Source organism: Ammospiza nelsoni, chromosome 8 (genome assembly GCF_027579445.1).
Source record: "Ammospiza nelsoni isolate bAmmNel1 chromosome 8, bAmmNel1.pri, whole genome shotgun sequence".
Lineage (NCBI taxonomy): Eukaryota > Metazoa > Chordata > Aves > Passeriformes > Passerellidae > Ammospiza > Ammospiza nelsoni.
Window position 1 is genome coordinate 9,847,092 of NC_080640.1, and position 27,441 is coordinate 9,874,532.

Consider the following 27,441-nt stretch of genomic DNA (forward strand, 5'->3'; position numbering starts at 1 on the left):
GGGCAAGATGTCTTTGCAATACAAAGAAGGATGCAAAGAAGGGGAACTTCAAGATATGGTTCTCTGTTGAAGGACTACAGTACAATAAGATGTTGCTATTTTTACTGTAACTTCCTTTTATATATTCAGGGCCAGGTCTGCTTACTTGAGTGACAAGAAGTTATTTTTCCTTTTTCTCCAACTGTTTTTACAAAGCAAATGTATGATAAAAGGACAGAGTATCTATGTTCTCAAACACAAGCAGCATGATTTAGGATTTTAGAACTACCATGTAAAAACTCATTCTGGTCCTGCCAGCTTCTACTTTCAACTCATTAGCCACCTATCCATGTCTGTTAGCAATTTTTAAAAAGGCTTCCTAGTTCTTACCAGAACTCTTCCAGGTGGAAAGACAGGACATATCAGCACTGAAGCAGCACATCCATAATGTCATGCATGAAGTTATTTTCTTATTTACCTGTATGAGCACAAACTTTTTTCAGTATGTGCTGTGTCCTAACTGTCCCAAGGCCAGCAGCTCTTCAGTTTGTTGAGAGCAAGGGAAAACTGTAAATCCAGCAGGCTATCAAGCAAGCTAATCTTCAATTATATAAATGGAGAGTCAACCAGTTCAAACAATTTATCTTTCAAAGTCAACACAACAAACAACAGAAACAAGCAAGAGCTTTTTCATTCACAACAGACAATAAACTGTATTTTTTTTAGTGTAGCTATTCTAGAAAGGATAGTAACAGCTGTTAGAGACTCCTATTTTCCTCTGCAGTGAAAGACAGGGCAAATTAAAGGCTTCAGTTGCCTGTACTTTGAAAGGGGAAAAAGCCCAGAATGAAAACTCAGTTAAACTGAAACAGATGCTGATTATTCCAGCTCCAGTCAGGACAACCATGAAGAAACCGACCTTTCTTCATTTAATTTTCCTTTCTGGTACTTGCAAATCCATTTCTGACATCCCAGGGTAACTCAAAAGGACAAAACAGGATCCAACAGGACTCCCTGTGCTCTGGTAGACAAGTTTTCTTAATTTTGGTCTGCAGCACCTGAATTTCAGTAGGTAGTGTGCCTTCCAAGTGTGCCTAACCACATCCAGGTCTAGTATAACTCCCACACCTAAGGGGCAAGAGGGGATGAGTATTCTCAAAAGTGAGTTTAAATCTACAGAAGTTGAGCTTCCTCTGTAGTCAGTAAGATAAGCCCAGTGCTTAGGCACTCTGAATCACATTCTGAAGAAATCACTTTTTCCGTTGACCTCATGCAGACCCTGGGGAGTTGAGCTTTCCAAGGGAAAAGCCACTTCCTCCCCAGGAAAGTGCATTCAAGTCTAAGTGGCCCTGGGCTCACCAGCTTTTCACATGGCTCACGAGCTGCTGGAGTGCTGTAGGTCTGTGCCTGCAGGTGGTACAAGGCATCTCCTACCATTGTACCTGTTTCCCTTGGCTCTCATGGCAGCCTTCTAAAAGAGGCTGGCACCGGTACTGTGGTGTGGCTCAGATTTCATTTGCACTGCATGTTGTTTCATGCCTCCAGAGATCCCTGCAGATTAGTACCAGGCTGACTGGAATGGCACGGTGCGCAGGAATGCGAGGGCAGCCCAAGCTTTTCTCTGCTCAGCTTCACACAAGGGCATATCCTGACTCTATTCCACATAAAAGAGGGAGCAGGCTTCCACCTCCCTGCTCTGATCTTCCTGCTCTCAGCAGCCACAAGAGTGGCAGTGTAGCCCCTCCTTGTGAGACAGAACCTGACCTCGGCCAGTTCTTGACTGGATCATTTCAGCTGATAAAGGTGTGAAGCCGAAGGAAGGAGGCTCCCACAGTAGCCAAGAAAGGGGAAAGGTCTCAGGCAGTGGTGGCTCCAGGAAGGCAGAACAACTTTATTACAGGCTTTTTTGAGATTGCTGTAAACACCTCACCTGTGTCCTAAAAGTGGCTGGGAGTGGCAGCACGTCCATGCTGAGCTGTGTGAAACAGCCGCCCCTGCCCAGGCACGTATCACTGCCAGCAGGTTAACCCAGGCCACAGGCACAAGCAGTTTTCCTTGGGATTACAGCTTGTCACTGCTGCCAGCCCTGCTGCCTGAAATGTGGAAGAAGATGAAGATCAGCTGAATAGGGGAGTCTCCAGGAAGACAAACAATCACAACCCTCATTCACATTCTCACAATCAGAAAAATATTCCTTAAGAGTGACCCAGGAAGAAGCAGTTGAGTTTGAATAAAATATTTGCCTGTTGGTCTTAATAGCTGCAGCTCTATTATTTTCTCTTCCTCTTCAGAATGCCAGCAGGGATTGAGTGCTGGAGCCAGGGATGTATTTCCTGAAGGGTGACAAACAGCAATAAAGCCTAAAGTCAGTTCCATACTGAAATTCTTACATAACTTGCTCCTTCCTGAAGAAAAGAGATGGCTGAAAAATAAAATCAGAAAGCAGCATGAAATAAGTAATCCTACAGTTCAGTTACAGGAAGTGGAAAGAACAACACCAAAAATCAGTCAAGGAGCACACCTGTAAAGGGGGGTTTCAGCTGAGGATTTCTAAATGAAACCCTGAAAACTAAATCATTCAGGTGTAGATAGATCTTCCAAAAGGACACCATTAAACTCCTTCTGCCCAGAGCCATGAAAACTAGAGCAGAGTGGCAACAACCCTAATGCTTACTATTATTGTGCTAGTGCACCAGAGCCTTGATCTTTGTGTGGGGGGCTGTACAAAAAGAGTGTTTTGATTCAGAGGCTGAAAGCCAAGTGTAAGACCAGAAAAATGACACATATTTATCACAGGCACAGGGAGCATGAGAGAAGAAAGGCAGCCAGAGAGTTGCCAGGTTTTTTTATAGGCCATACAGACAAGGAGTGTCAGAGATAGCTCAGAAAGATTATTTTACCAACACACATTATTAAGAGCCTGGTAGCAAGGACGGGAAGAAGCACAGAGGTGTTAGAATGGCAGCAGGTAGGCAGTGGAACTGGTCATCACAAGCTGATATCCCAGTAATACTCTGGAACAGATGAACAGGGATGGGCTGGGGAAAGATGGGTCTTGAAGAGGAAGGAGCAGCAAAGAGAGAAGGGCTAAGAACAGTCCTGCATTGTGAGGACAAGGGCTTGGTTATCCAAGAGTTTTCTTTCCCTCTCTTGTTTCCCAGGGGGAGGAGCGGTGTTTCAAGGGAGAATAATACAATCGTTTCACTGTGTTGAGAGATTTATGGTTTGACTTTATCATGTGTTAAAATATTGATTCTCTTTCTAACATATGCTTGAGATATTGACAATGGTTTTTTTCTCTAAAAGAAGACTGACTTCTGCAAACAAAAGGTGGGACTTGACAGTAGGATACGGCAAGGATGGGTAAAAACAAAGTGATGTAAGAGAAGCACAAGTCTCGAATTTCTTCCACTCAATTAAATAAAGATAGCAAGAGAGACACAGAGCAGTGTGTGGTGGTGAGAAGCTGGAATAATTAAACAATAATCTGACAGACGGTGCACTTACGGGCAATTACAGCAAGCCTCTGCTGGCACTCCAGGGCACGGGGCCAAAGACTTAAGGGATTCAAACCACACAAGTAGAGCAGTAACCTCCTAGAAACGCCAGTGCAGAGCATTTGGCTGAGGAGCCCAGAATGGGACTTACATGGAGCCAGGTCTCTGCATTTACCAGGTGTTAGCAGGAAGAGCAGCCTGTCAAAAAGCTGTGTCTGTGTCCCTTGGATAATGCATTTCCAGGCACGCCTCCTTGCCTTTTGCACACAGCGTGAGGATCAAACTCCATCAAACTGCACCAAACAACAAATTTAAAATAAGTATATTCAGAAAGCTCAACTAAAAAAAAAAAATCACTTGTCTGTCAACTTCCTTTCAAAAACAAGGACTGGGTTAAACACCAAGCAATCAAGCTTGAGGCTCCGAAGGCATCTGGGATTCCCACAGGGAGCCACGCCAGGCTTTCCGTTCCTTGCCTCACCCCACCCAGTAAACCCAAACCACCTTCCTCCTCCTCCTCCTCTCTCTGAAGCTGGGCTCTGTGTCCCAGGGTACCACTTAGCAGCTTCAGGGACAACTTCATGAAATCTGCAGGTGTATTTCTGAAAGCACTGGGATGCATTGTTTACCAAATGCTGCCACACTACATTTCTGAACTCATCAGCACATAGAGAGGTGAAACAAGCTCTAGAATGTGAGAAAAGAAGAAAAGAGAGAGACATCCAAGTGGAAAGCAAACACAGATCAGGTGCTGTGAAAAGCTTCTTAAACTGTCAACAAAGTATTTACTTAAACTCAGAACAGAAAGTCACCTTCAAGATGGGTAGTTCTCATCAAAGTGGCTTTATTTTTAAACACACCATGTCTGGAGCTGCATGACAATACAGGACTCTGAACCAAATTTTTGCTTTTAAAACTAAGAACTTGATTCCAGACTTTCTTGTCGTATGGAAAACATGAACTTGAAAGGCTTAAAAAGCAGGAGGAAAATAAAAAGCATTTAAAATGTATAAAGACAAAACCCAAGCCTCATAAACAAATGGGACTGGCAACATTGCTTCACCTAAATGCTTTTTTCTTCTACTTAGTAGGAGATGTTTCTCAAGACTTGAAATAAGTGTTGTTTTGTATCTGCAGGGCTTTCAGCAAGTGGCTGCCAAATTACGAAACCCTCTGGATTCCAGCAATGCACATCTCTGCTGTCTGCTGCACTCAGAGTATCTGGGAACAGGAGGAGGAAAACAAGCTTATCATTTATAAAATTATTGCTGGTTTTGTGGCTGTGAGGCTCTCTGCAGTGCACAAGAATAACTTGTTTGTGACATCAGTAAAATAAGGATGTGCCACCTAGAGCACGTTGTCCTCTCCATGGATACCATGCTCAGGCTTTCTCAAATAACACTGGGCTCCAGCCCGAGGTCGAGTCTCAGGACTCTGGGAAGCTTCATGCCATGGAGACACAACTTGAGACCTGGGCACAAGGACAGTCTTGTTCTGACTTCTTCAGCCCTGTGGAATGGCACCAAGATAATGCACTGACTCAGCACAGTCCCACTGCAAGTGCACAGTGCTTTTCCCAGATGGAAGGGTTTTGGCAAAAGCTTCCCAGCTATTCCTGGGAACTGGAAAGGCCCATGAGAGAAATGAATGGGTGCTTGAGCACATGTCAACCCCAGAGGCCAAAAAGGTCAAAAAATGGGGTATGACTATGAATAAATACCAGCCTTACTCAAAACTAAACCCAGTCTTGTTTTTAAGGCACTTTGAAAAGTAGGATATTAAGCTGCATGCCCATGCCTCCCTCCCCTCTCTCATCTAGACTTCCCAGTCATGAAGGTGGTAACTATGATTTTTTTTCCCCAGGAAAGGAAAAAAGGAAGGAGCTGTCTTAAAAACAGACTTACTAGAAACTGTTGAAAACAACCTCCACAATCACGCCTGTCCCAGCGCTATCAGCTTCCTAGATAGGCTGCCAAGCTGGCATTTGAGTAGCTAAGAAAATGGATCTAGTACAGGATGCCAGACTTCTCAGTCACTAAAATGCTCAAGCAACAAACTGAGCTGACCATTGTTTCTTATCACCAAGCAAACAAACCCTGTTGGCAGGAAAACTGCTTTTGGAAAGTGATTCCCTGCACAGCTGAGATGGACTCCAAATGCAAGTGTTCACATAATGCTGGACTCCAGGTGGCATTGGCACTGTGAAGGACACTGGCGAAAAACCTGGCCTACAATTTGATTTCAGCATCTTGCTTTCAGCTCATTTCTGTTGCTCTGCAGGCCATATTTGCTACCACAGGAATAACTCCTGCTTTCACAGTGCAAAGTTTTCAGTCATAACTGGGTGTCTTTTATGCTCATTTTTAGCCACAGCCATACCTAAGATGCTGGATCAGTTCTTACAAACAAAATGACAAACATCTACAAATAACTGATCTGCAAATTGCATGTACTGTTTGAAATCCCCTAGTCTAAAAACATCCATCATAAAGCAGTGCCTTGTCCTTTCCCTTCCAGGCAGCAAAAAATACTGACTGGCACATGGAAAAGCACATCAGACAAAGAAATCAGTGGGAATGCTTCTGAGCACTTCAAAGGGTAGAGAAGGATGTCCTCAGCAAACACATCCATTTCACAGCCTCACAATGCTGATATTCTGACATGACAGTGGAATATGTGAGTAAGGCCAAAACCAGCCCATTTCTGTGGTGCCCTGGAGCAGCCCAGGAGAGTTCCCTTTGGCCAATTCCGCAAGGAAGGAGGAGGAGCCCTGCTCCCAGGCTCTGTGGGTTCTGCTGGCCTCCAACCCAGCATCAGGAGAGGCTTCCAGCGAGGTGGAACTGGGTACCTGAGGGATTGTCAGCTTCCTACTCTAGGTTGCCTAGAGGAAAAAGGAAATTGTTCTGGAACAATGCAGACAGAGGCTTTAAATAACTGTCAGAGAGGTGCCACTTACTGGAAGTTAAAAGTTTTATCACTACTCTCCCAGCAAACCTTGGATCCTACAGCTGACAGGTCCCCCCTGAGCTAGCAGAGGGAAGGAAGCATGCAGACAGCCACCACCAAGGCAGAATGGAAAACAATTATTAGCAAAGATAATTTTCCCCCTCATTTTACTCATCCACGGCCATCCCTGTGCATAGCAAGAAGCCAGATCTCAATCCCAGCACACTGAAAGGAGCCAGGTTAGCAGGATTACCAGTTTGAGCTGGCAATCCCCAGGCGCACAGGGTGTGCAGGGCACACAGGCAAGCTCATTAGCAAACTCTAAAATTACAACACATCGCGGCACCGGGGCTCGCCGGGGCCCGGCCGAGGCCCAGCACGGGTGAATCCCTGCCGGCCCCTCCCGGGTCACACACGCGGCTCCGCGGGGGCTTTCCCAGGGAAGCTGCTCCCGGTGCAAAGATCCCGCAGAAGGCGGACCCCTGTGGGGGATCCCGGCGCACTGGCCCGTCCGGTTCGGCGGCATTCGAGCCCGCAGCGTTTAGAAAGACAGCGGCTTTTCCTGCTGTTTACATGTCAAACAGCAGCGTGATTCACAGCGCGAATCCCGAGGCGCTGCCTGGAAACGAAAACCGGGACGCGTACGCCCTGGCCACGCCCGTCTGCCGGACGGTGTTTGGTGGGGATTTTATTTACAGAAGCAGAAAATAAACCAAAAAAGCGCCTCAAAGCCCGAGTTCCGCGGCGGGCCCTAGCGGGCGGGCAGGCAGCAGCTCGCCGGGCCGGGCAGGCCCGCGCAGGTGGGACGGCTCCACCCCAGAGCAGAGGCCGGCGCAGCTGAGGCGGGGAGCGGCATCCCGGAATCCCGGGACCGGGACAGCCCCGGGGGAGCCGCTCCCGCCGCGTCCGAGGCGGCCCAACCCCAGCGCCACGCCAAGAACTACAGTTCCCAGCGCGCATTGGGGCGGCCGGAGCCCCGTCGGGCCTACCGCTCCCAGCACGCACCGGGGGGCACGAGAGGGGTGCGTGGGCGTGGCGCCGCGCAGTGCAAGCTGGGAGCTGTAGTTGCCCCCGAGGACGGTGCCGTGCCGGAGCCGCCATGCCGGAGGGGACCGGAGCGCTGCGGGAGGTGCTGCCCAAGCAAGGTACCGGCGGCGAGCCGCGCCCGGCCCTGCGCGCCCGGCCCGGCACTCGCTCACGGCCCTTCTCTCCCTTTGCAGGGCAGCTCTCGGTGGAGGACACGCCCGCCCTGGTGCTGTGCAAGCCCAAGATTCTGCCCCTCAAGTCGGTGTCGCTGGAGAAGCTGGAGAAGCTGCAGAAGGCGGCGCTGGACGCGGCCCAGGCGGCCCCGCCGCCGTCCGCGGGGCCCGCGCCGTCCCGGCAGTAGCGCGGGGAGGGTCGTGCCCGGCGGCAGCCGCGATCGGAGGTACCGCTGTGGAGCGGCGCTGCCGCTGAGCGCGGCCTGAACGCGGGCGGTGGTGCCGGCTGGGCGGGGAGGCCGCGCGTCGGGCGCTGGCGGGGTAGGAGCTGCGCTGGTCGCTGCCCTGGCGCTGTTTCAAACGCGTCTTTAGAGGTACCAGAAAAGACAGACGGGAGGAAGCGAGTTCCACATCCCCTGCTCCAAGCCGGGGTTACCAGACCCGCCTGAGCACTGAAGCGCTTGGCTCCTAGAGCACAGCCTATTCCCGGCCTGGAATGGCTATTCCCAGCATTTCAGAACACCTGAAATATTGACGTGAAACTGAAAAACAAAGGAGAGGCTCTACCGAGTTCCTGGAAGCGAATCATTCTTAGATCCATCTTGTTCTTGAGCAAGGGCTGGCACGAAGCTCTGCTGCAAAGACAGGTTCACAGTATCTGTGCCAGCCTGGACGCTCCTACGCAAGTCAGTCGTGTTTTCCAAAACATTCTGGTAAATACTCATTTGCCATGAATTTAATTATTCTGTGCTCTCCTCCTGATTGCAATACCAAAGGGCAGCATTAGATGTACTGCTTAATTTATTCTGTTTAAAATAAATAAAAAGGAGGCAGAAACAAGAGCTTCACAAAAAATATTTTTAATATGTTTTACCAGAACTTTTCACTTTTCCAGTTACATAGAAAAAAAGACAAGTTTGGTACATGGGGGCTGAAACCAACCAGTGTTCTGCCCTGAAACAGATGAATTAGTCTTGTGCCCCAGCTGTATTTTCTTGGGCTCTTTAAAACAAAGAAACTGCTAATTTTTTTTAACTCCCAAAGCACAGTATTTCTTTAGCAGCAATGGAAATGGGATCACAGCAGCTTAACTTGACCCTTCTATAATAAAGCTTTGTATAAACCAGTGATTTTATGATGACAGCACTGTCCTGGAAAGAGCGAGCGGCAGTCAGACATCGATGCACACATGGAATGATTAGGTCATAAACATGGCACATACAGAGATAGCTTATTTCAAGGCACCACCACAGCAGAGTGGCTAGTTGTTCTACTATATGCCCAAAGAAAGAACACTTCTTCCTGAAATTTACAAAACTATTAAAAATAAAAAAAAAAGAAAACAATTTGTACCCAAAACATGTGCTCTTAAAAAAATACGAACTGTGCTAAGCAACTGTTAAATTTGGTCAGTCCCAGAGGTGCATCCATACACACACCAGAGGAGCATGCGTGCTGTATACATGGACAGGAGCTATGTTCCCTTGCAGGGCTGCAGGAGGCAGGTCTCACTTTCAGTAGCTTTCCAGCTTCAGACGACCTCCATCTCCCTCACTCACAAAACGCTTCCTGCCCCTGTAAGAAAGTACAAAGTCTCTTTTCAGTCATTTACAGTAGCATTGCTTGGTTTTTATCGCTGAGGACAATCTTCCCTTGGGTCTTGGAAGTCAAATATAAAGTGTGAGTTCAGCAGGGTTAGCAGTGATCACAATGTCAGCTCAGCTGCTTAAAAATGCTGGTTTGGAAACCTAGGAATGGTGGGTTTTTACTTAAAACTGAAGTACATAAACCAAAAATGCTTCTCAACATATAAATGGTAACCAAAGCATAATCAAGCTTTTGATGCAGTGATGACTCTCTATCCTCCCACACACCCAAACCTGCAAAGCATTTCATACCAACACACACACACAGAGTTTTAAGTGTGAAGTCCACAAATGGAGGCTGTTCTTGATAAAGATGCTAACATTCCAAGATCCAAATTTATCACATTTAAGAACTCTAACAAAACACCAAAATAGAAAAGACCTGTCAAATAAATACTATTCCCAATGCATAAAACTGTGAATAATAGTATTTATATACTACTAAAAAAATTACATATATTCCCCAGAGGAAATGAAACTTTTTAACAGTTTTGTGACCAGTAGGGAGGTAACACCATACTGCTTAGGTACAGTTCACACAGCATCATTTATGCTACAAATAACCAAGCCATAACAAAACAAAAAAAACCCCAAAAGCATTAAACAAATCACAGGACAGATATGAGGAATGGGGTGTGCAGAGCTTATCCCCTATTAGTGTCCTGTTCCATTTTATGTAAATATTAGGATTGGTTGTCTCATCTCAGAACTCTACTCATGCTGTTTTGATAAGTTTAAACCATTTCTAAAGGATTATTTTTTTGTTTCCCCAGTATAACTGACAGTTTTCCTCTGTCACCTACATGGACCATTGTGACACCTGGATCTTCCAGCTTGGTGCTGCACTGATTTCTACCAAGCAAATCAGGAAACCTGAGGAGAGGCAGCCTTTATCCTCTGAGGAGCACTGAGGGGTGCTACCTGGGATTCACATCAGTGCAGCTTCTTAATACATATTTTTCCAGTCCAACTGTTGGTCCATCCTCCAGTTTCCAATCAGCAACACTTTGGTCCCCAGATGCTGCTTTCTGTACCCTATGACAGGAATGAAAAGCCTTTCCTATCTGCAATGAAAGAAGTACCTGGAGGGGCAGAGGTCTCTCAGTGGTTTGGAGATGATTCCAGCCTGGAAGCATTCCTCCACAAAGCGCTCCAGCACAGAATAGGAGTGTGGCACATCCAGGTTAATGTCTGGGATTTCACAGTAAACCCGTTCATATCCCTGCAGTGTAAGGATTCACATAATCATTGGGTTATTTTATGATTTATTACAATGTTTTTAAATACCCTTCTGCATTCCAGAGGATTTATTTTTTTATATGGTTTCACAAACCTAAAGCATTGCAGCTATAAGTCAGCAGAGAAATAAGGTATATAATATCAGCCCATACCATTATACAAATATCCATATAAAAACACAACCTGAACTTTTAACTTCTAAGGAAGTCAGAAATTCACAGTTTGAAATCTGTATGTTAACCTGCCTGTTACTACAAGGGCAGTAACATGGGAAGAAAATGAATGTCTTCCATGTAAGTGAACAAAATGCAGCCACAAATGACCAACACAAGTTTATGCAGCAGGGGAGACTGGGGAAAACAGAGATGACTTCATCACTTCCCACCAGCAACACAGCTGGGTCAATTTTTATGCCAGTGTTGGTGTGGTCTCCAGTCTGCCCTGGGACAGAATTGCTGTCTGTACTCATCCTGAGAAGTCACAGATGGTTCCAACTGTTGAAAATACTGGTTTTTATACTGCTCTACTTGACATTTGTAATTAGTAGGCCTTTATTGTACTACTTCAGTTACAAAGAACTACCAGATAAAAAGACAAATTTAAAAGATGAAGCAATATGTCAGCATTTTAGATTATTAGTTTTAACCATTTAACTGCATAAGGGCAGATGGAAATTTTGGAAGACCTTTTACAAAGTTCTCTAAATGCCATACTTACTCTTTTCATTTGGTCCACAGTAATGACAGAAGACTTCCACAGAGTTTTCAGCAAATCCAGTATCATTTTAAAGGTCTTTTCTCCAGTTGACTCCAAAACCAGTACAATGGCCTAAAAGAAACCGTGCAAGTGTTTTGACTAAAATGAAAACACTGGCTCAGGTACAAGGTGTGTGAGCATATGAGGTACAGAAAGGACTGAATGTGTCATTATGAATTTTCTGGGTAAAAAAGCCCATTTGCTACATGCACTCACGCCTTCAGTTTGATATTTTTATTATTATTATTAGAAAAGAAAAACTAATGAAATCCTTTGGATAAGATAAAAGGTATGAAAAACCAGAAAGGACTAGACAGAGTGAAAAGCATTGCCTTTCTCTATCTGGTTTCAGCACTACATAACTATATCCATATGGCTGCTGCAGTACAGATGGCAATTAATTAATTTTGTGAAATTAATTTTGTATCCAAGGGATTTTAATTTTGTATCCATGGGGGTTTGTTATCTGTGATTTTAGGAGGACCCAGAAGCTTAAAATCTACAATCCTGCACAACCCCCATCAACTGAAATGATTCTGTAGTTCTATTGTGAAGCAATTTTCTATTACAAGTCAATTTACTGAAAAGGAAATTTTGTAGATTGTGGGTGTTCAGCTTTATTGGTAAACAACCATTTCTCAATTTGGCAGAAAAAACAGTACAAATGGGAACAGCCTCCCATATAGGCTGGGTCTGAAATATGTAAGCTTTTACAAATGTGCTGGGTGAAACAATCCCACCCTGAAAAAGGAAGCTCTATAACTTAACAAAAACAGGTAACACCCATTAGAATACCCAGATATCTGAAACTAGAAGGAAATAAACACCAAAACAAAGCATGGGAGGATTTTCTTTGTTGCTATTCCTCAGCAGAAAATAAACTGAGCTCTTATTTTCAGGAACTTATAATAATCTGAACTCAACTATTTAACCCCCAGAAATTACTTCTGGATCTTCCCAGAGTCAGCAGCAGCTTACTTGTTGCACAGTGCACACACAAACCTTTAACTTTACATGAAACAATTTAGTTATTCAAATAACAGAGCAAGCAACCTAAGCTTCAGATGCCAGTTCTATTATTTGCATGCCCACATCAAAACACCAACAATTATTAAAGGGACCTGATTTCTCCTTACTTCATATACAAGTTCATGGTGAAAATGGGGTACTTCCAGTTCCTGAAGGCAGCGTTCTGCTTCCAATACATCGCCAGAAAGCAAATACTCTTTCAGCAACATATCAATCTATTGAATTTGAAAACAAAAACCCAACACTAATTAGAGATAAAATGTAAAAGCTGTCAACCATTTTGATAATCCACTAGCAACCCAGCAGCAAGTTAGTTCCTCAAACTTGCTGCCAATGCTTTTATAAATTTAATTAAATTTAGGCATTAATTAAGCGGAGACATTATCAGTAACCTGGAACACAGTGTAAGCCAAATACCTATCCACAGTGTTGATACAGAAACACCAAAATCATTGTTTTATAAGCTGTGTGTCACCATAAAAGGAGCATGTGGGTGGCATTAAGTTTATCCTCTCCCTTGAATGCCTCCTCCTATCATCTGTTAGGCTCCCAACCTAGAAATTGTAACATGACCTTTTCCTTTAAACCTGCTTACTTTATAGCATGGATCTCTGAACATTCCTCTTTCTTCCTCTCTCTTTTTTCAGTTATTACTGTGCTTTTGATCAGCAATGCCAAAATATAATAGTTTATCTAGTTTAGCCAGTTTCATCTTGGCTCTTTTAATTACTTCATCACTTTATACTGTGAGGTCTTAAAAATCTGAATGCTTACAAGTTTTGCTTGAAGCAAAGATAAACATATACTTGCAATACAGAATGTTGTACTAGCATGCTCCCACCAGTGACAAATACTACGAAATCAACTAAATTATCTACAAAGCCAACACTCATGACGTAAGACATCATTTTAGTATGGGATACTCGTCCCTGTTCCCTCTACCCCAAACAGAGAAGCTCAGAGCAGCAGCCCACAGGAGAGTGGGGAGTTGTGGCCTTACCTCTTTGACCAGGTGTTTGACAGACTGCTGGCCCCCTCCAGCCCCCCAGACGCTGTCGATGCGCTTGCCTCCCTTGCTCATGCTCAGCAGCACCGTGGCGCGGTCCAGCGCAGCTCTAAAGGCAGAGGCAGAGCTTTAAACCTCATCACAGAACTCCATTAATGCACCTGCAACTGCCCCCATGGCCACAGCTCCTCAGACAAAGCTACCAGATCTTTGGGAAGGGGTCAGGGTTAGCAGGTGACCATCCAGATCATAAAACCAGCAAAATATAAACTCCCCACATCGCCCTTCTGTCACCTTACACTGCTGCTCATACCAAGGACAGGTAACAATGCTGTGATGGCAGTAGATTAAATCACCAATGCAGAACCTGAAACATCCTCACAAAAAACACCTGAATATTTTTATTATGCAGACATGGATTTTATCCAGACTCCTCCAAGAATGCAGCTTGGCAGGTAGATCTCAAACAAAAAAGGCCTGAGTCGCTGCCACGCTCAAGAACAGTTTTCTACTGAAATACTATTTTCCATTTCAGTCTGAAGAATTATGAAACCTTGAGAATTTAAGCCAAAGAAAACACTTCAGAAGGTAAATATGTAGTTGGAAAAATAGCACAAGCTAGGGATGCCTGCCAGTTTATTGAAAAAAGTATAAAAAGGGAAGTGAGGTGACAAAAAAGAAGTCTGGGATACAGTATGTACCGTCCATGTAAAGGAGGAACAGTTCTCCCAGCCCTCATGCTGGGGGCAAGCCAATAACAATAACTCTATTCACCAAGATTTAATGAGCAGGAAAGACTGGCCAAGAAATAACAAAGGCAGCAAAGCATCCCAGATGTGCAGAATGCAGGCTACAATCCCTCAAATCACAGGACACATTTATATAAGTGACAGACAATTTTCTCAATTTGAGCCCCCAAGGTAGGCAGCTAAGAACTGCTCCTCCTTCTGAAAGTGCCAAACTATAATCACTGCAAATGCAACTTCTGGAAGAAACAAGAGTTCAGCACCTCCATATCAGGCCTGAAACATACACTTATGGGGGTAAGAAAAAACATGACTCATTATTAAAACATCCCTCTTTGTCAGAGACTGCTCCTTCAAACTTCTCACACTGACATGGAAAACAATTGTACTTCTTAACAAACAGCGTTACAGAGAAAGTCTCGGAAATCACTGCACAGGCTTCAAACCTTTGCAAGGCAAAACAGTTAATCCCTTGTGTATTTCACAATATATTTACAGCAGCTGCCCTGATGCTATATTTACCCATTAATCACATCAAAGCTTTTTCTAAGACAAAACCTTCCATAACCACTTCTTCTTACAGCTCATTTTTCACTCTTGAACATACGCTGGACAACAAACCTGATAACTCAAATGTATTAATACATTTTTCAGAACTCAGTGTTTCTCTTCTGACTTGAGTCATTCTGGATTTTGTTGGTTTTTTGGGCTTTTTTTTTAATTTCAAATTAAAAAAAAAAAGTTCAAGAAGTGCATGATTTATTTTGAAGCTGTAAAGTCCTGATCATTTTCTATTCCAGATGTCAAGGATAACTATAGAGAAAGTAAGGAAATTACCTTGCTTGGACACAATCCACAGTGCCTTTGTAGCCATCTATGTAGGTACTGCTTAGGATCCCATCTCCAACAGCTCTAGCAATGAACTGGCCCACCAACTGCAACACAACAGAAACATTTTTTATTAAATGCTGAATTTCAAAGAAGTTTTAAGTAGATAATTATGTGTTTGGTTTCCAGGCTTTATTTAAATGAGCTGTTTCAAAGTGAAAACACAGCCTGGGTAACTGGGAGAGGATTACAGACAGTAAGAAAATCAATTGGTATTTTTCAAAACACAGAGTATTTCATTTTATTTGATCTATTTCAGCCACAAAAAGCTTTTGACTACTGGCATAAAGATTTACAAATTTACCTGAGGTGCCCTGGGAGAATCCAACACCAATTCGGGTAGTTCTTTGAGCAGTCTATCAAAGGATTTTTCCACATCAGTTTTGCTTACTACTGTCCCACAAAGGTCAGAGATAAGCTTAGATGTCATTTCCCTGTGACTAGCCTTCCCCTCTAATGCCAAGGAAACAGCCAGCACTGGCACACTGTATTTCATTTCACCAAGGTTTAAGTTCTTCAGCATCTCCTAGATAAGGTTTGAAAAACAAAACAGTGAGATTTCATAATTTTTATTATTTAAATATATAAATAGACCTCAAATATATATTTATGTGCTTATACAATTACATATATGCTTCTGCTCACATAATTAGTATAACTGCTTGGCTATTCTTACAGTATATTTCTTGCAAACTTCTCTATAAATGCATTCACAGCTGGCAATTGCACTACCCTGTATGCTACAGCTTTGACCCCTAACACACAGAAATAAAAAGGCACATAACATACCGAAACTTCGTTGGTATCTCCATGTTCAAAATACTCCTGGATGATTGGTGTTAAAGTTTTTTCAAATGCTCTTTCATCAAGAGGTAAAACTACTGTTTCATAGACACAGTTCTCCTGTTTTAAAAGGCAACAGAAGCAGATATCCTTATTGTCTTTTCTTGCAACTTATGCAGCACTAATAGCATCAAAATAGTGGGCTTTTAATCCTTAATACTTCATTCTTGGTAGTCAATATTCTGCCAAAAAACATTAGACTCTGTCTCTACTATAGAAGTGCAGATAATGGTGGCTAACTGTCATACTTCTTTATATTTTGACTTTACTGTTAGCTCAATTTAACTGAAAGGCTGAATTTACTGTTAAACAATGGTAAACACACCAAACTGGGTTCCTAGGATTCAGCTGATGCCACAGGAGCAGAGGCCAAGTGCCTCCATCCTGAAGGGAGAGCAGCAGAAGCTCCTGGCCCAGCCCAGCAGAGCTGGCTGTGCCACAGCACCTTCCCCTGCAAGTGGCACTCCTGTCCCTGGCAGGAGCCCTGCCTTGTTCCCTCCTCCTCGGTGACTCTGTGACCAGACAGGTGGTGCCATGCACAAATCACAGAAAAGGCATTTTCACAACATCAGTGAGCAAAGGCACTCCCTGAAGGGGAAAAAAGAGGCACACAGCAACTGCCTCATGTATCACCTGTCCAGCAGAGCTCCAGCAGCACCACATCTCCCCACTCTAATTTAGTTCCCTATTCTGCACCTACAGAAGCAGCAATCAGAGCAATATTACAGAGCTGAACAAAGACATATGATCAAAGACGTTTTTCAACCAATGTTTAATGGAAAGAAACTTTTCATGATCAAGAAGTATGGAAGAAATAAAAAAACCTATCCGTCCATCATATCAAAGTTCCACAGAATGCTCATTCTTCATTAGACTTTGTTCTATACACTTCTCAGCTCCATTTTAATGGCTGTTTCTGTTAATGTAATGTAAAGTGTCAAATTTTAGTGAAAATTGATCCTGGAAGAAGATTTTGATATTCTCACATACCATACCTTCAGCAGCTATGGCTACAGCAAACAGCCTCTACTCAAAGGACACCACCATTGCTCTGCTTATGTCACACAGAGTGTACTGATGGTCTGTCTTGCAATTGATCTGATCTCAGAGACTTCAGCAAGCTGTGCTCCTAATCACCATTTCCCTTTCAATGATGGAAAGCCCTCTGCTCAATAAGCTTTGCTTTCTCTCCCCTTCTCTCAGTAATATGGCTGTAAGATACAATCTTCCATAACATATTCTAAACATATGTCAACAAACTGTCCAAGCTATCAGCTTCATGAAGTGTTTACACCAAGCAGACAAGACATTGGGCAGGCTGGAAATACAGGGATTATTATATTATTATAAAGGACACTGTCCCCACTAACCTCCCCACTTGAGCAAGTCTGTGTTGCAATTTTAACACAGTGTTTGTGTGCAATATGGAGCAGCACTGCAACATCCACCTCTGTGGGAAACAGCAGTGGAGAACACACGTGGGAAAGGGATGCTGCTTACTCAGGCACAGAAAGAGGGCTTGGGAATAAGATTTGTGAGTATTACTCTGTGACTTCTACACCAGCTGACTTTTTACTGGCCAAAAATCTGTTCTTGAGCATAAAAATGAGCATTTCAGTGTAGCCAGGCTGACATTCATGTTACTCACAAGGCCATTGAAATTGATAAAAGGAAATATAAACCAACACTGCAAAGAAACTACTGGCATACCTGGTCATCATCATAATTAGGATCCTTAATATCCACTTCTTCCACATCATACACTTGACCTGGTGTTCCCCACACTCCTTTACCACCTGCTCCACCTGGCAAAAATATGGGAGAATAAGTAAGGACCACCAGCCTACAAACAACACTTGTGAGTTCAACACAGCATTCTTTCACTGCTTGTGCCCATCTCCTGACTAACAATACATGCTGAAGAGTGTGTGTTTGTCTGACAAGTTCCCACTTCCTCAGCCACTTTGCATCACTTTGCAGAAAGACATTAGAAGCAGTATGGACTGCACAGGAATTCCTGAAGGTTGAAACTGTATTTTCAAGTACAATCATGATTTCAATTTGCATTAGTAACAGTCCCATGAACCATGAGCAGTTCAGATTTGTGTATTAAGCCTGCTAAGGAAATGTAATTCCCTCAAAAACAGATGTTGACATATTAGATTTGCTGCCACCTGCTATTGCCACCCACTAAATAACATAAAGGGCCAAAAGCCTGCACAGAGATTGTGATTTATGAAAATAATTCCCAGCAGAAAAAAATGCACTGTGCTTTGAACAAACCTTTATCTTTCTCATTGTAGTCTCTCCACTAAGCCATACCCACCTTTCTTTGGTAGACCTCTGCCCTTTCCAGAGCGGGATCGCCTGTCCAGGAGTTTCCCCTTTGGGCTCGTTGGTACAACTCCAACCTTCAGTGTCTCTCCATTCTCACTGACAGAGTCTCCTCTCCCAGAATCTCTAGAGGAGTTTTTCCTCAACCTTCTCTTTGCTTTAGCGTTTATTTTGGCTTCAGTAATGGAAGTTGCGGGAATCCAATTTCCATTGATTTCAGTTTTTCGTTCCTCAGACCCACCACTTTCTTCATCACCAGAAAATGGAGCATCATTTAGATTCTCAAGTTCTTAAAAAGAAGACAGAAAAAAAATCTTATAGTTTTAAACAGTTTTATGTCAGAATACCAAAACACATTCCACTTAGAAAGGATTGTAAGATCATATAGAACTCTTGTTTTCAACAGGGTAAAGGCAGAGGTTGTTTTTAAGGTATGTCTGCATACTGCAGTAATAAGGACTTCCTTATTCCCCTGCACAAAATATCCACAATCTAAACAGAGCAGAAGTCAAGAGCTGGAGAGCAAATTAATAAAACCATACATAAATACATAAACCACAGAAAACCCCACCCTTGTTAAACAAAAACTATCCCAACTCCTAAGTGCATAGATCTAAGTGCCTCGTTCTCACTCCTCCCACTCTTCCCTTGATTTAGAAACAAATGAAACTGCCAATTCAGTAAATTCTGTAGGAACTTACCAATGTTACAAGACTCATCACCAAAGTGAAATTAACTCCCTAAGTCATCAACCAACATTCCCCTTATTCAATTAAAGGAATTTCAAACACAGCTCACTAGCAAGAAAAGCAACAATTTAGATGTAGAAGAAAATTAAAACAGTACTCATTTTATTTTTTGGTTTTGAAGTTATGGGGGAAAAATGCTGTTCACTACAAAGCTTGGAGAGCTTGGTAATGAAGACTCCTAGAATATACAGTCCTGTGAATCAGTGGGATCTCTCTTCTCTATGGACTGTCTCTCACTGTAGCTTCTGTCAAGACTGCTTCTACACACAACACAATCACATAATACATTTGTTTTGTACCCAACAAAAAACTCTCTCACTACTTGAGGATCTGTAAATATCTCGGAGCACCGAGATATACAATAACTTCACTCTCTGAGGAAGCACATTTAACGTTTAGGTCTAAAGTCTTACTTCACAAAGTTAAGGTTGTCCCCCACTACTGCTGTCTGGTTCAGCAGAATGTCTTATTTAGAGCATTATAAACAAAAGCTTTCACAAGCTATTCTTCCCCTTCTTAACTAATCAAGATTAAAAAAAAAAAAAAAAAGAAAAAAAAAGAAGAAAAGAAAAAGCACCTGAGAATCAATTTACATTTCAGTGAGTACCCTGGGAGTCTTTGCAAATTAGAAGACACAGAGAACAGCCTCAGCTCTCTGTTACACAGTTCTCCATTTCTTCAGAACTGAGCAGAGCACTAAAGACAACCCAGAGCCCCAACACTAGCAGGGCAAGATGAGGGCACTCAGAAGAAGCTGCTTTTCCAAAACCGCTTTACAGAAGAGTTCACTGCCATAAACCCAGAATATGAAGAGTATTCAAAATTTACATTTGAACTTAGCTAACATATTAATTCACCCTTCCAATACCTGCTCATCAGCAACCTGCATTTGGCAATATTTCTCAGAATTGTGTTTTTTTTCACTTTGAAACAAGTTCACGAACATTTGTTTTTAAAGCCAAGTGGACTAATAAAATATTGCCAATCTCCAAGTATTTACCCATATCAAAGATTATATTAAGCAGAGCAAAAGTTGATGGAACTGCCTCCTTTGTGATCAAAGAAATAACATTTAGATACTGGTGTCCAGAGATGTGAATGCTACAGCTAAGCAATAGTGCAGCTATTCCAGGCTAAGCTTCATCTTTCCACTCATTACTCCCACAAAAGCATTCCTTTTATGCTTGCAGCAAGCTAAAAAAGAAAAGCATGCATCACATCCAGGAAAAGATTTCTCACAAGCGGTTTTCTCTGTTTGTCTAACATTTTAATAAAACAATGAAGGATTTGCATAAAGCTAACAGAGGGGAAAAAAAGAGCAAACCCAAACAGGTTTCCTTCCTCTCATTCCCCAGGAGACCCCATCAGCAACAACCAGCTCCTCTCAGTCAAATCCACTGTAATTCTTCTTCATGCTCAGTCTCCCATGAATTTCTCCAGTTTACACCTGAGTTCTGGCTGTCCAGAAACTCCACTCTTCAAAGACCACTTACTCCTTTCTCAGTTTCCAAAGGAAACTGCCAACAATTAACACAAGTCAGCCCTGACTCTGACAGCTAAGGATTAAAAGGGAGGCTACAGTCCAACCTCCTTACACAGCCCTGATCTCAGGTTCAAGACTAAAAGAAATCCTCCACAGGAAACCCAGAAGAATTAATATTTCTTACTACACTGGGTTTTATATAACACTGTAACTTCCAGCTGAAGCCTCTTTCTCTATAATATGGTAACCAACTGGTCCTCCACTATTAGTTACCTAGTTAGGCTTCAAAGAACAGACTAAACACACATACTATTTTCCAAAAACTTGTATAATAAAATAAAATAAAATAATAAGAACCTATCAAATGGTGCAGATCTTCCTTCTAGCTTCTTATTTTCACCTCACAGAACATATACATATATAGGCAGCAACAGTCTTCAATCAAATTTAATACTTTGCTTACTATATATTAAGAAGTTATCCAAATTTATCTCATTACCCTGCCATTCAGCCTAGCAGGCTCAGTTAAAATGTGTGCTTTTATGGGCTACCTTTGTTAACAAAGCCTTCTACCAATTTTAACTGTCCAAACTTTGCCAACCCAGCTCTCCTGCAGCTTTCCACCCATTAGCCATATATAATTCTAAAATGGTGACAACCAAGGTGTCTTCTGCACTAACCTAATTCTGTTAAATATCAGAAATCATATGGAGTATATTGCCACCTCAACTGCATTACCCACCATCTTAAAATAGATACATGTTATTCTAAAAAACACTTAAAATCTCTTTGACATGAAAGAGTCAGGGCAGACCATCACAACCTTTGGAAGATACAGAAAACAACATGAATCTGTGTTACCTTGACTAAGCATCATAAAATAAATGTGTGATATGGACAAAAGAGTCCATTTCATGGCAGTCTCTAATGTGTACTTCCTAAATTTTTCCCATGTCAGCCCACTTCCAGCCAAGCCCTTCCACATTTGTTTCCCCTAATTCTAAGGTAAATTGTTGCATAAAAGCAGAATTTAAACACACCTACACATTTTACTTTTAAGTTTATCCTTTTCTTCACACCAGCACTACTTGAACTCAGATGATAAGGAGAAAAGTACAACTACTACCCAGTAACTTACAGAAATGCTAACTTTTTATTTTAATAAAACTTAAATAAACATAATAGAGCAGGGTTCTTTGATATACAATTGAAGGAATTATTCTGTAAGGTTTTGATTATTTTATTTTCTAAATCAGTATTGTTAAAAAAATTCTCAGGTGATGCATTTTTTCTACAGAGAGCCCTTCTGGTCAGCTAAGCAACTTTAAGTTTAAAAAAACTCAAACCAATTGAATATATTACTTACCTGTTGGGGTAATGTAAATGTGCTCCTTTTCTATTTCCATAGCTGCTTAAGAGAGCTGACTGTGAAATGTAAAGTCTTAATGTTTTCCCTCCAAGGCCTAAACAGAAACAGAGAAGTTTAAAGAACAAAAACCACTAGATCAAAGTGAAATGCAAAGGCTTCACTCACAAAATATAAAAATGGGAGGGCTTCAGTTACAATTAACTATTAGAAGCAGCTGTAAAGTTGCTGGGAAGGTAAATGGTGCAGCAAGAGAGAGGCACCACCCTCCAGCACACCTAAGCCTGGATGCCTTAGCAGCTCTCAGCTCTGCTGCTTATAAATGGGACAAGAGCCGTTATTTTAAGGCTAACAGCCCCATGTACACAGCTTTTTTTAGCTGATAAAAGCCACCTCTATCAACTCAGACTGTCCTGTTCTGCCAAGTGGTTATCTGTATGAATGTACAATAACAGTGTTATAATTGCACCCACAAGAGAAACGTTCTTCATGTGAGTGATGCTGATAAAATGGCACCAACATATGGAGTTCAGCCCAGCCCTTAGAAAACAAGCTAATTTTTGATCCTCCCCTCAAGGACACGGTGTTTTTTTTGCTGTATGTGTACATACAGCTATCAAGTTTTCACATCTGTGCTTCTGCACCCTTCAAACACTCCTTGCAACCACCATTCAATCTGCAAGGGATAAAGTTCTCATTTAAACACTTCTCTTTTTGGCTCCTCTTTCTCCCCCTTCCTAGTAGCTGCTATTCTCCAAATCAACTCATGTTACTGTGAAGAGGATGGCATCATCCATCTTTACTTTATGTACACAAAATATTAAGCAGTGCCAGAATTCCCTCATACACTTCTTCACCTGCAACATTTTCACAAATCCCTTCAGAGGCCTTGGAGAATTACTGGTGTTTGTGTCTGTCCCATAGGAATTCAGGAGCCCTTTTTTCCCCCTCTCATTCTTTGCTGCCCTGAAAACTGTTCACTGTTGAGTGGCAAGATTGTGACACCAAACAACTGCATTCCCTTCCCCTTTTCTCTTCCCTGGTTTTCCCCTTTCATACCCACTTGCCTGCCACAGACCCATTAATGGCAAATGATTCATCCCAGACCGTTGGCAATAAAGAAACTCTGGTTTGGGGCACAGCATTCAGCTGTCATGGTCCTGTATTTCCTAATGCCAACCAAACAGTTCCCAGCCTTGTGCAATAAGTCTTCCCTGCCCCACACATTTTTTTAAATCAACACTTTTCGTGAGTTACCTCAAGCAATCATTCAGGAGTTCTCAAGTGTTCCAGTCACTGTTGGTTGAGATATTTTTCTGTGCAGGTCTCAGTCTAATCCACACAAACTACCTTGAAAGAACAGTTTTGTCCTTCCTAGTGGAACGTTCCATCAGTTGTCCACCTCTTGGGAAAAAAACAAAAAAAGGACAAAACCTGTGTTAAATAATAATCACAGCTTTCATCATTTGTAACCAAGTTCTAAACTTCAAGGGGAGAAATGCTCTTCCTGTACAGGACCTTAGCTGAAATCCTCCACCTGTGGCAACATAATAAATAACAACCCAACTTCCACGTAGTACCACTCTGAGATTCAGCACCCTGCTTTGATTATAACAAGCGTGATGGAATATCCAAGCCTTACAGCCTGCTGTCACACTGATCAGGAGATAGGAGATACACTCTCAGTTTAGCAATGCACCTTCTCACTAACTCAAACCAGAAGATTCTGGAGCTTCAGGATGCTGGGATTTTATCACTGTCTCCAAACCACATCATTTTCTTATTTGCAGACTTACATCATACAGCACTACTGATAAAACTATGGAACACAATTTGCAAAAGTGCTTTTAAAACATCAGAATCCATCTCGGAAGAGATAATACAGGAACAAAATGGACAGAAGCCACTTTAGGCAGAACATAAACACCATGGCAATTTTTAAGATGAATCAGTGACATGAACAGTACTTTTAAAGTAGTTCATAAGACAAGGGTATTTTTTTAAGTCACTGAAATCCACCGATGAAACATGTTCGGTGCTCTGTACCCACTACCATTTCTTGCCCTTCACCTAAACAGGCAAATCTACCTCAGCAGGCACAAAGACCTTTAGAACAACACACGCAGCAGGACAAAGCTTCCAAAAGTTATCAAGACCTCCCGAGGGGCAAAGCATCCCCGAGTAACTTTCACAGAGCATGCACTTTTCCCTTCTCGCTAACTTTAGGCAAACACCCCCCCGTTACCGAAGCTTGGAGACCTGCCAACAGCAGCTGCTGTTTCGCAGCCGCACACACAAAAGCCACGGGAAGATTCGGTACTCCTACCAAACCCGTGCCGCCGGCCGGGACCAACGGCGGCGCAGCGCCGGCGCTGAGGAGCGGGCGGGACCGACGGCTCAGGCCGCCGGACCGAGGGCTGCAGGCCGCCGGGAGCGGGGCCGAGGGCTCAGGCCGCCGGGGCCGGACCGGCGCACAGGCAGGGCCTGGCAGTGGCTGCCCCGGCCCGGGAGCGCCCGCAGCTCCCGGGATACGCCCGCAGCTCCGCCGCTCCCTCAGGGCCGCGGGCCGGGCCGAGTCCCCTCAGCCGCCGCCGCGCGCGCTCCCGCTGCCGGCCGTGCGCGCGCCCGCCACCCGGCCCCACCCTCTGCCTGCCTGCGTTTTCTGCCCCAGCGACACGGCCACCCGCGGCGCCGCCATTGGCTGGCTGCCGCCCGCCCCGCAGCCAATCGGCGGGCAGGGCTCGGCGCGCGTTCGGCCGGGGGAGAGCGGGGAGGGCGAGACCATCGCGGGTGGGTGCGGGGAGCTGAGGCGCCCCTGGGCCGGATCCTCCATTGCCCTGTGGGACGCGGCCCGGAGCGCCCGCCCCGGGAGAGCATCGCCTGAGCCCGCCCGCCGAGGGGGCAGGTGTGGAGCGGCAGCCCCCGGGATGTGCGAGAGCGGCTCCTCACATCGCGCCTGGAGGTGCTGGGTGCTAGCCCTGGGGCGGTCGCGGAAACGCGGCAGCTGTGCCTGGTTCCTCCTCCACGTGCTGTTCTACATCTTTAATTAAAAGTCAATTTTTCTGAAGAAAACCATCAGAAAAAATAACCTATGACCTCTTATCTGTGTGTGTCTCTCTGCCAAGAAGTGGAGCTGAGGCCTTTGGCCGCCTCCCTCACAAGCCCTTCCCTCAGCGTGGGGACGGGGCTGGGGCAGGGCGGCCGCTGTCCGGCGGGATCGCTGCTGCTCACAGCCACCTTCGGCCCTGCCGAAACCCTCAACACAGGTTTAAGGATTAGCTTTGGAATTGACAACCAAACCGTGCATGTCGGTCCACAGCCTTCCAAACTTCCCACCTTGTTTCAGTTTACATTTACCCTCCTGTTTACTCTGTACGAAGTGCCTGAGGGCACACACCTAATTAAAGATGACAGTCTCCTCTAATTGTCATGTGCTTTGCCTCCATTCAGGCCTCTCCTCAAAAACTCAGCTCACTCTTTGTCTTCTCTCCCTAATTTGTCACTCCAGAGAGCCCATGCAATGAGGGAAGTAAATACAAATCCCTTCTGCTTTGGTACTTGTGCATAGCACGATTTTCCAGCTGCCAGCGAGAGTAACCTCCTCAGTTAACCAGATTATGACTTGACTTTTGTAGTATTATTAAATATTTTTCCTATCTAATTCCACTCCACATAGGTACACTTCTGCCTGAAATAAGAGTTCCCTGGTGTTAGAGCCTCAGAATTAATTTACTGGCCTGGCTCTGCATGAATCATCCAAAACAGGTTTAAGATCTCAGACAACAATCTGTTAAAAGAATGTGCAACACGATTGCCATGTTTTCATGATATTTTCCCCATCAGCTAAATGACAGAATGAAAACTTTTCTTGCCCATGAAGACACTAAATTGCAGACTTTTTCAAGTCAGAACAGTCCAAAGTGCTCACACAAGATTTTTTTCACACGCGACCTAGAGGCAGCTTTAAAAGATGTTATTTCTCCATCAATCAAAAAATAGTTCCTGGTTTGTTCTCTGCACCTTTGCTGACTCGTGCATACCAAGCAAACCACCACAGTGTCATCACCGAGATTTGGAAACTAAATCTACCTGTTAACACTGATGGTGGGATTCAGCTTTCCCTGCAAGGCAGAGTAGGGCTTTAAAGAGATTTTTCTGTAAAGAAGAAAGAGGTGTCAGAGAGGCTGAAACAGTAACCAGAACCTGCACAGGAGAAGATGGCACAAAATATGGCATCATGCCAATTACACCTTTTGAAGCACCATGGAAAACTGCTAAAGGATTTTCTGCTAAAGTTTAGGTCGGGATCACTTCCAAGAGGCCTAAAGCTGGGTCAGTAATCAAAAGAAGATGAAAACCACCAAACCATCCAGCACACCTCCAGACAAGAAAATTGTATAGTTTTTCTTTCTTCTGCTGAGTATCTCTATTAGCAGCTGGGCTATCAATCACTGAAAATCTCATCTGCACATATTTTCCGATTTCTAAAGCACTGTGACTTGAAAAAGAGCTGATGTGCATGAAATACATTTTGTATTTTTCCATTGTATCAACCAGCCTACTAATAGACATCACCTCTTTTTCCCTTTCTAACCTCAAAGCTGCCTACAATAAGTAGAAAACAGCTGATCACATGTTAACCTCTGAGCTGTAGAGACCTACTCGCTCCCTCCCTCCCTACCCCAGACATATTAATAGCAAACACACCACCAAAACCCCATGAAAACAAAACAGCAAAATTCCTCCTCACATAGAAAGGGGAAAAAAAATCTAAAAAAACAAACAAAAAAAATTCTCCCAAATTGTTTGGAGCGTTTCGGGAGTGTCTGCAGCTGGAGGCAGCGGTGAGGGTGTCCGGCCGGCCCCCGCTCCGCATCCCGGGTTACCTGCGCCGCGCCTCGGCCGCCGGCCCCGGCCGCGCTTCCACCCCACAGCCGCCGATCACCTGGAGCAAAACGCTCGCACGGAGGCGAGCAGGCCACTCTCCAGCAGTCTTCCTTCCTTTAGAGCCTGCTGGGTTGTTTTCAAACTCTCCCCTCCCTTTCTCACATGCAGGCCAAGCCCTCCCGTAGCAGCCAGGGGAGGAATCCATTGGCTGGAGCTGCCCCAAAGGCGTGGAGCGGCCCTTCCCCCGTGCCGTGCCCGGCGCACAATGCACACCGCGTGTCCGCGCTGCCCTGCCCCGGCTGCCCGGCCTTCGCTGCTCACCGAGCTCTGCCCGCGCTGCCGCTGGGCTGCCTCACGCACGGCTTCCGACCTCCCGCACCAGAGAGAGCAGTGAAAAGCAGAGAGAAGTTGCCTTGGGTTAGAAACGCCGCAGAGCATTTCCCTTGCGCTCCCCACTGCGGATTTTTCAAAGTTTTACTTTCTGTTTTAAATATTTTCGATAGGCAGCATCTGTGCTCCTGACACCTCAGCAGTGCTGTTTGATTACAGTCGAGTCTGTTACTGTGTCACTTGGAATAAGAATTTCCACACATAATGCAGACAGCAAAAATGTATCATATCTGTTAAATCAATCTGCTCTGTTCAGTTGCCTGTCTCTTGGCCTTCTGCTTTCCTTCCCTTCAGATTACTTTTAATTTTGCATCTTCTGCTAAGGTGCCTTCATGAAATGAACTGCAAACACAGCACACCCATTCTTCTTCATCAGGCAGCGTCAGCTCCAGGTTGAAAGGGTACTGAAACACGCCTTCACTTTTTTAATGCTCAGTAATTAGAGCTCATTTGAACAC

General features: G+C 44.0%; 1 protein-coding gene across 5 annotated transcripts; it reads right to left on the bottom strand.

Annotated features, from left to right (window-relative positions):
- Positions 1 to 8,465: 8,465 nt before the first annotated feature.
- Positions 8,466 to 26,708, bottom strand: PDCD4 (programmed cell death 4). 5 transcript variants are annotated; one of them, XM_059476805.1, is made up of 13 exons: positions 26,593 to 26,708; positions 22,964 to 23,110; positions 21,707 to 21,803; positions 18,101 to 18,397; positions 17,485 to 17,579; positions 15,721 to 15,834; positions 15,236 to 15,457; positions 14,881 to 14,978; positions 13,292 to 13,406; positions 12,399 to 12,506; positions 11,224 to 11,334; positions 10,350 to 10,489; positions 8,466 to 9,196 (listed from the first exon to the last, which is right to left on the bottom strand). In XM_059476805.1, exons 3-13 carry the CDS (start codon positions 21,744 to 21,746, stop codon positions 9,136 to 9,138), a joined length of 1,401 nt encoding a protein of 466 aa, XP_059332788.1. In that variant the 5' UTR covers positions 21,747 to 21,803; positions 22,964 to 23,110; positions 26,593 to 26,708; the 3' UTR covers positions 8,466 to 9,135. The 5 variants fall into 5 exon arrangements, with proteins under 5 accessions (XP_059332788.1, XP_059332792.1, XP_059332789.1 ...); XM_059476809.1 differs by having other exon boundaries at positions 26,652 to 26,668; XM_059476806.1 differs by lacking the exon at positions 26,593 to 26,708 and adding an exon at positions 24,033 to 24,283.
- Between the last annotated feature and the right edge of the window lie 733 nt (positions 26,709 to 27,441).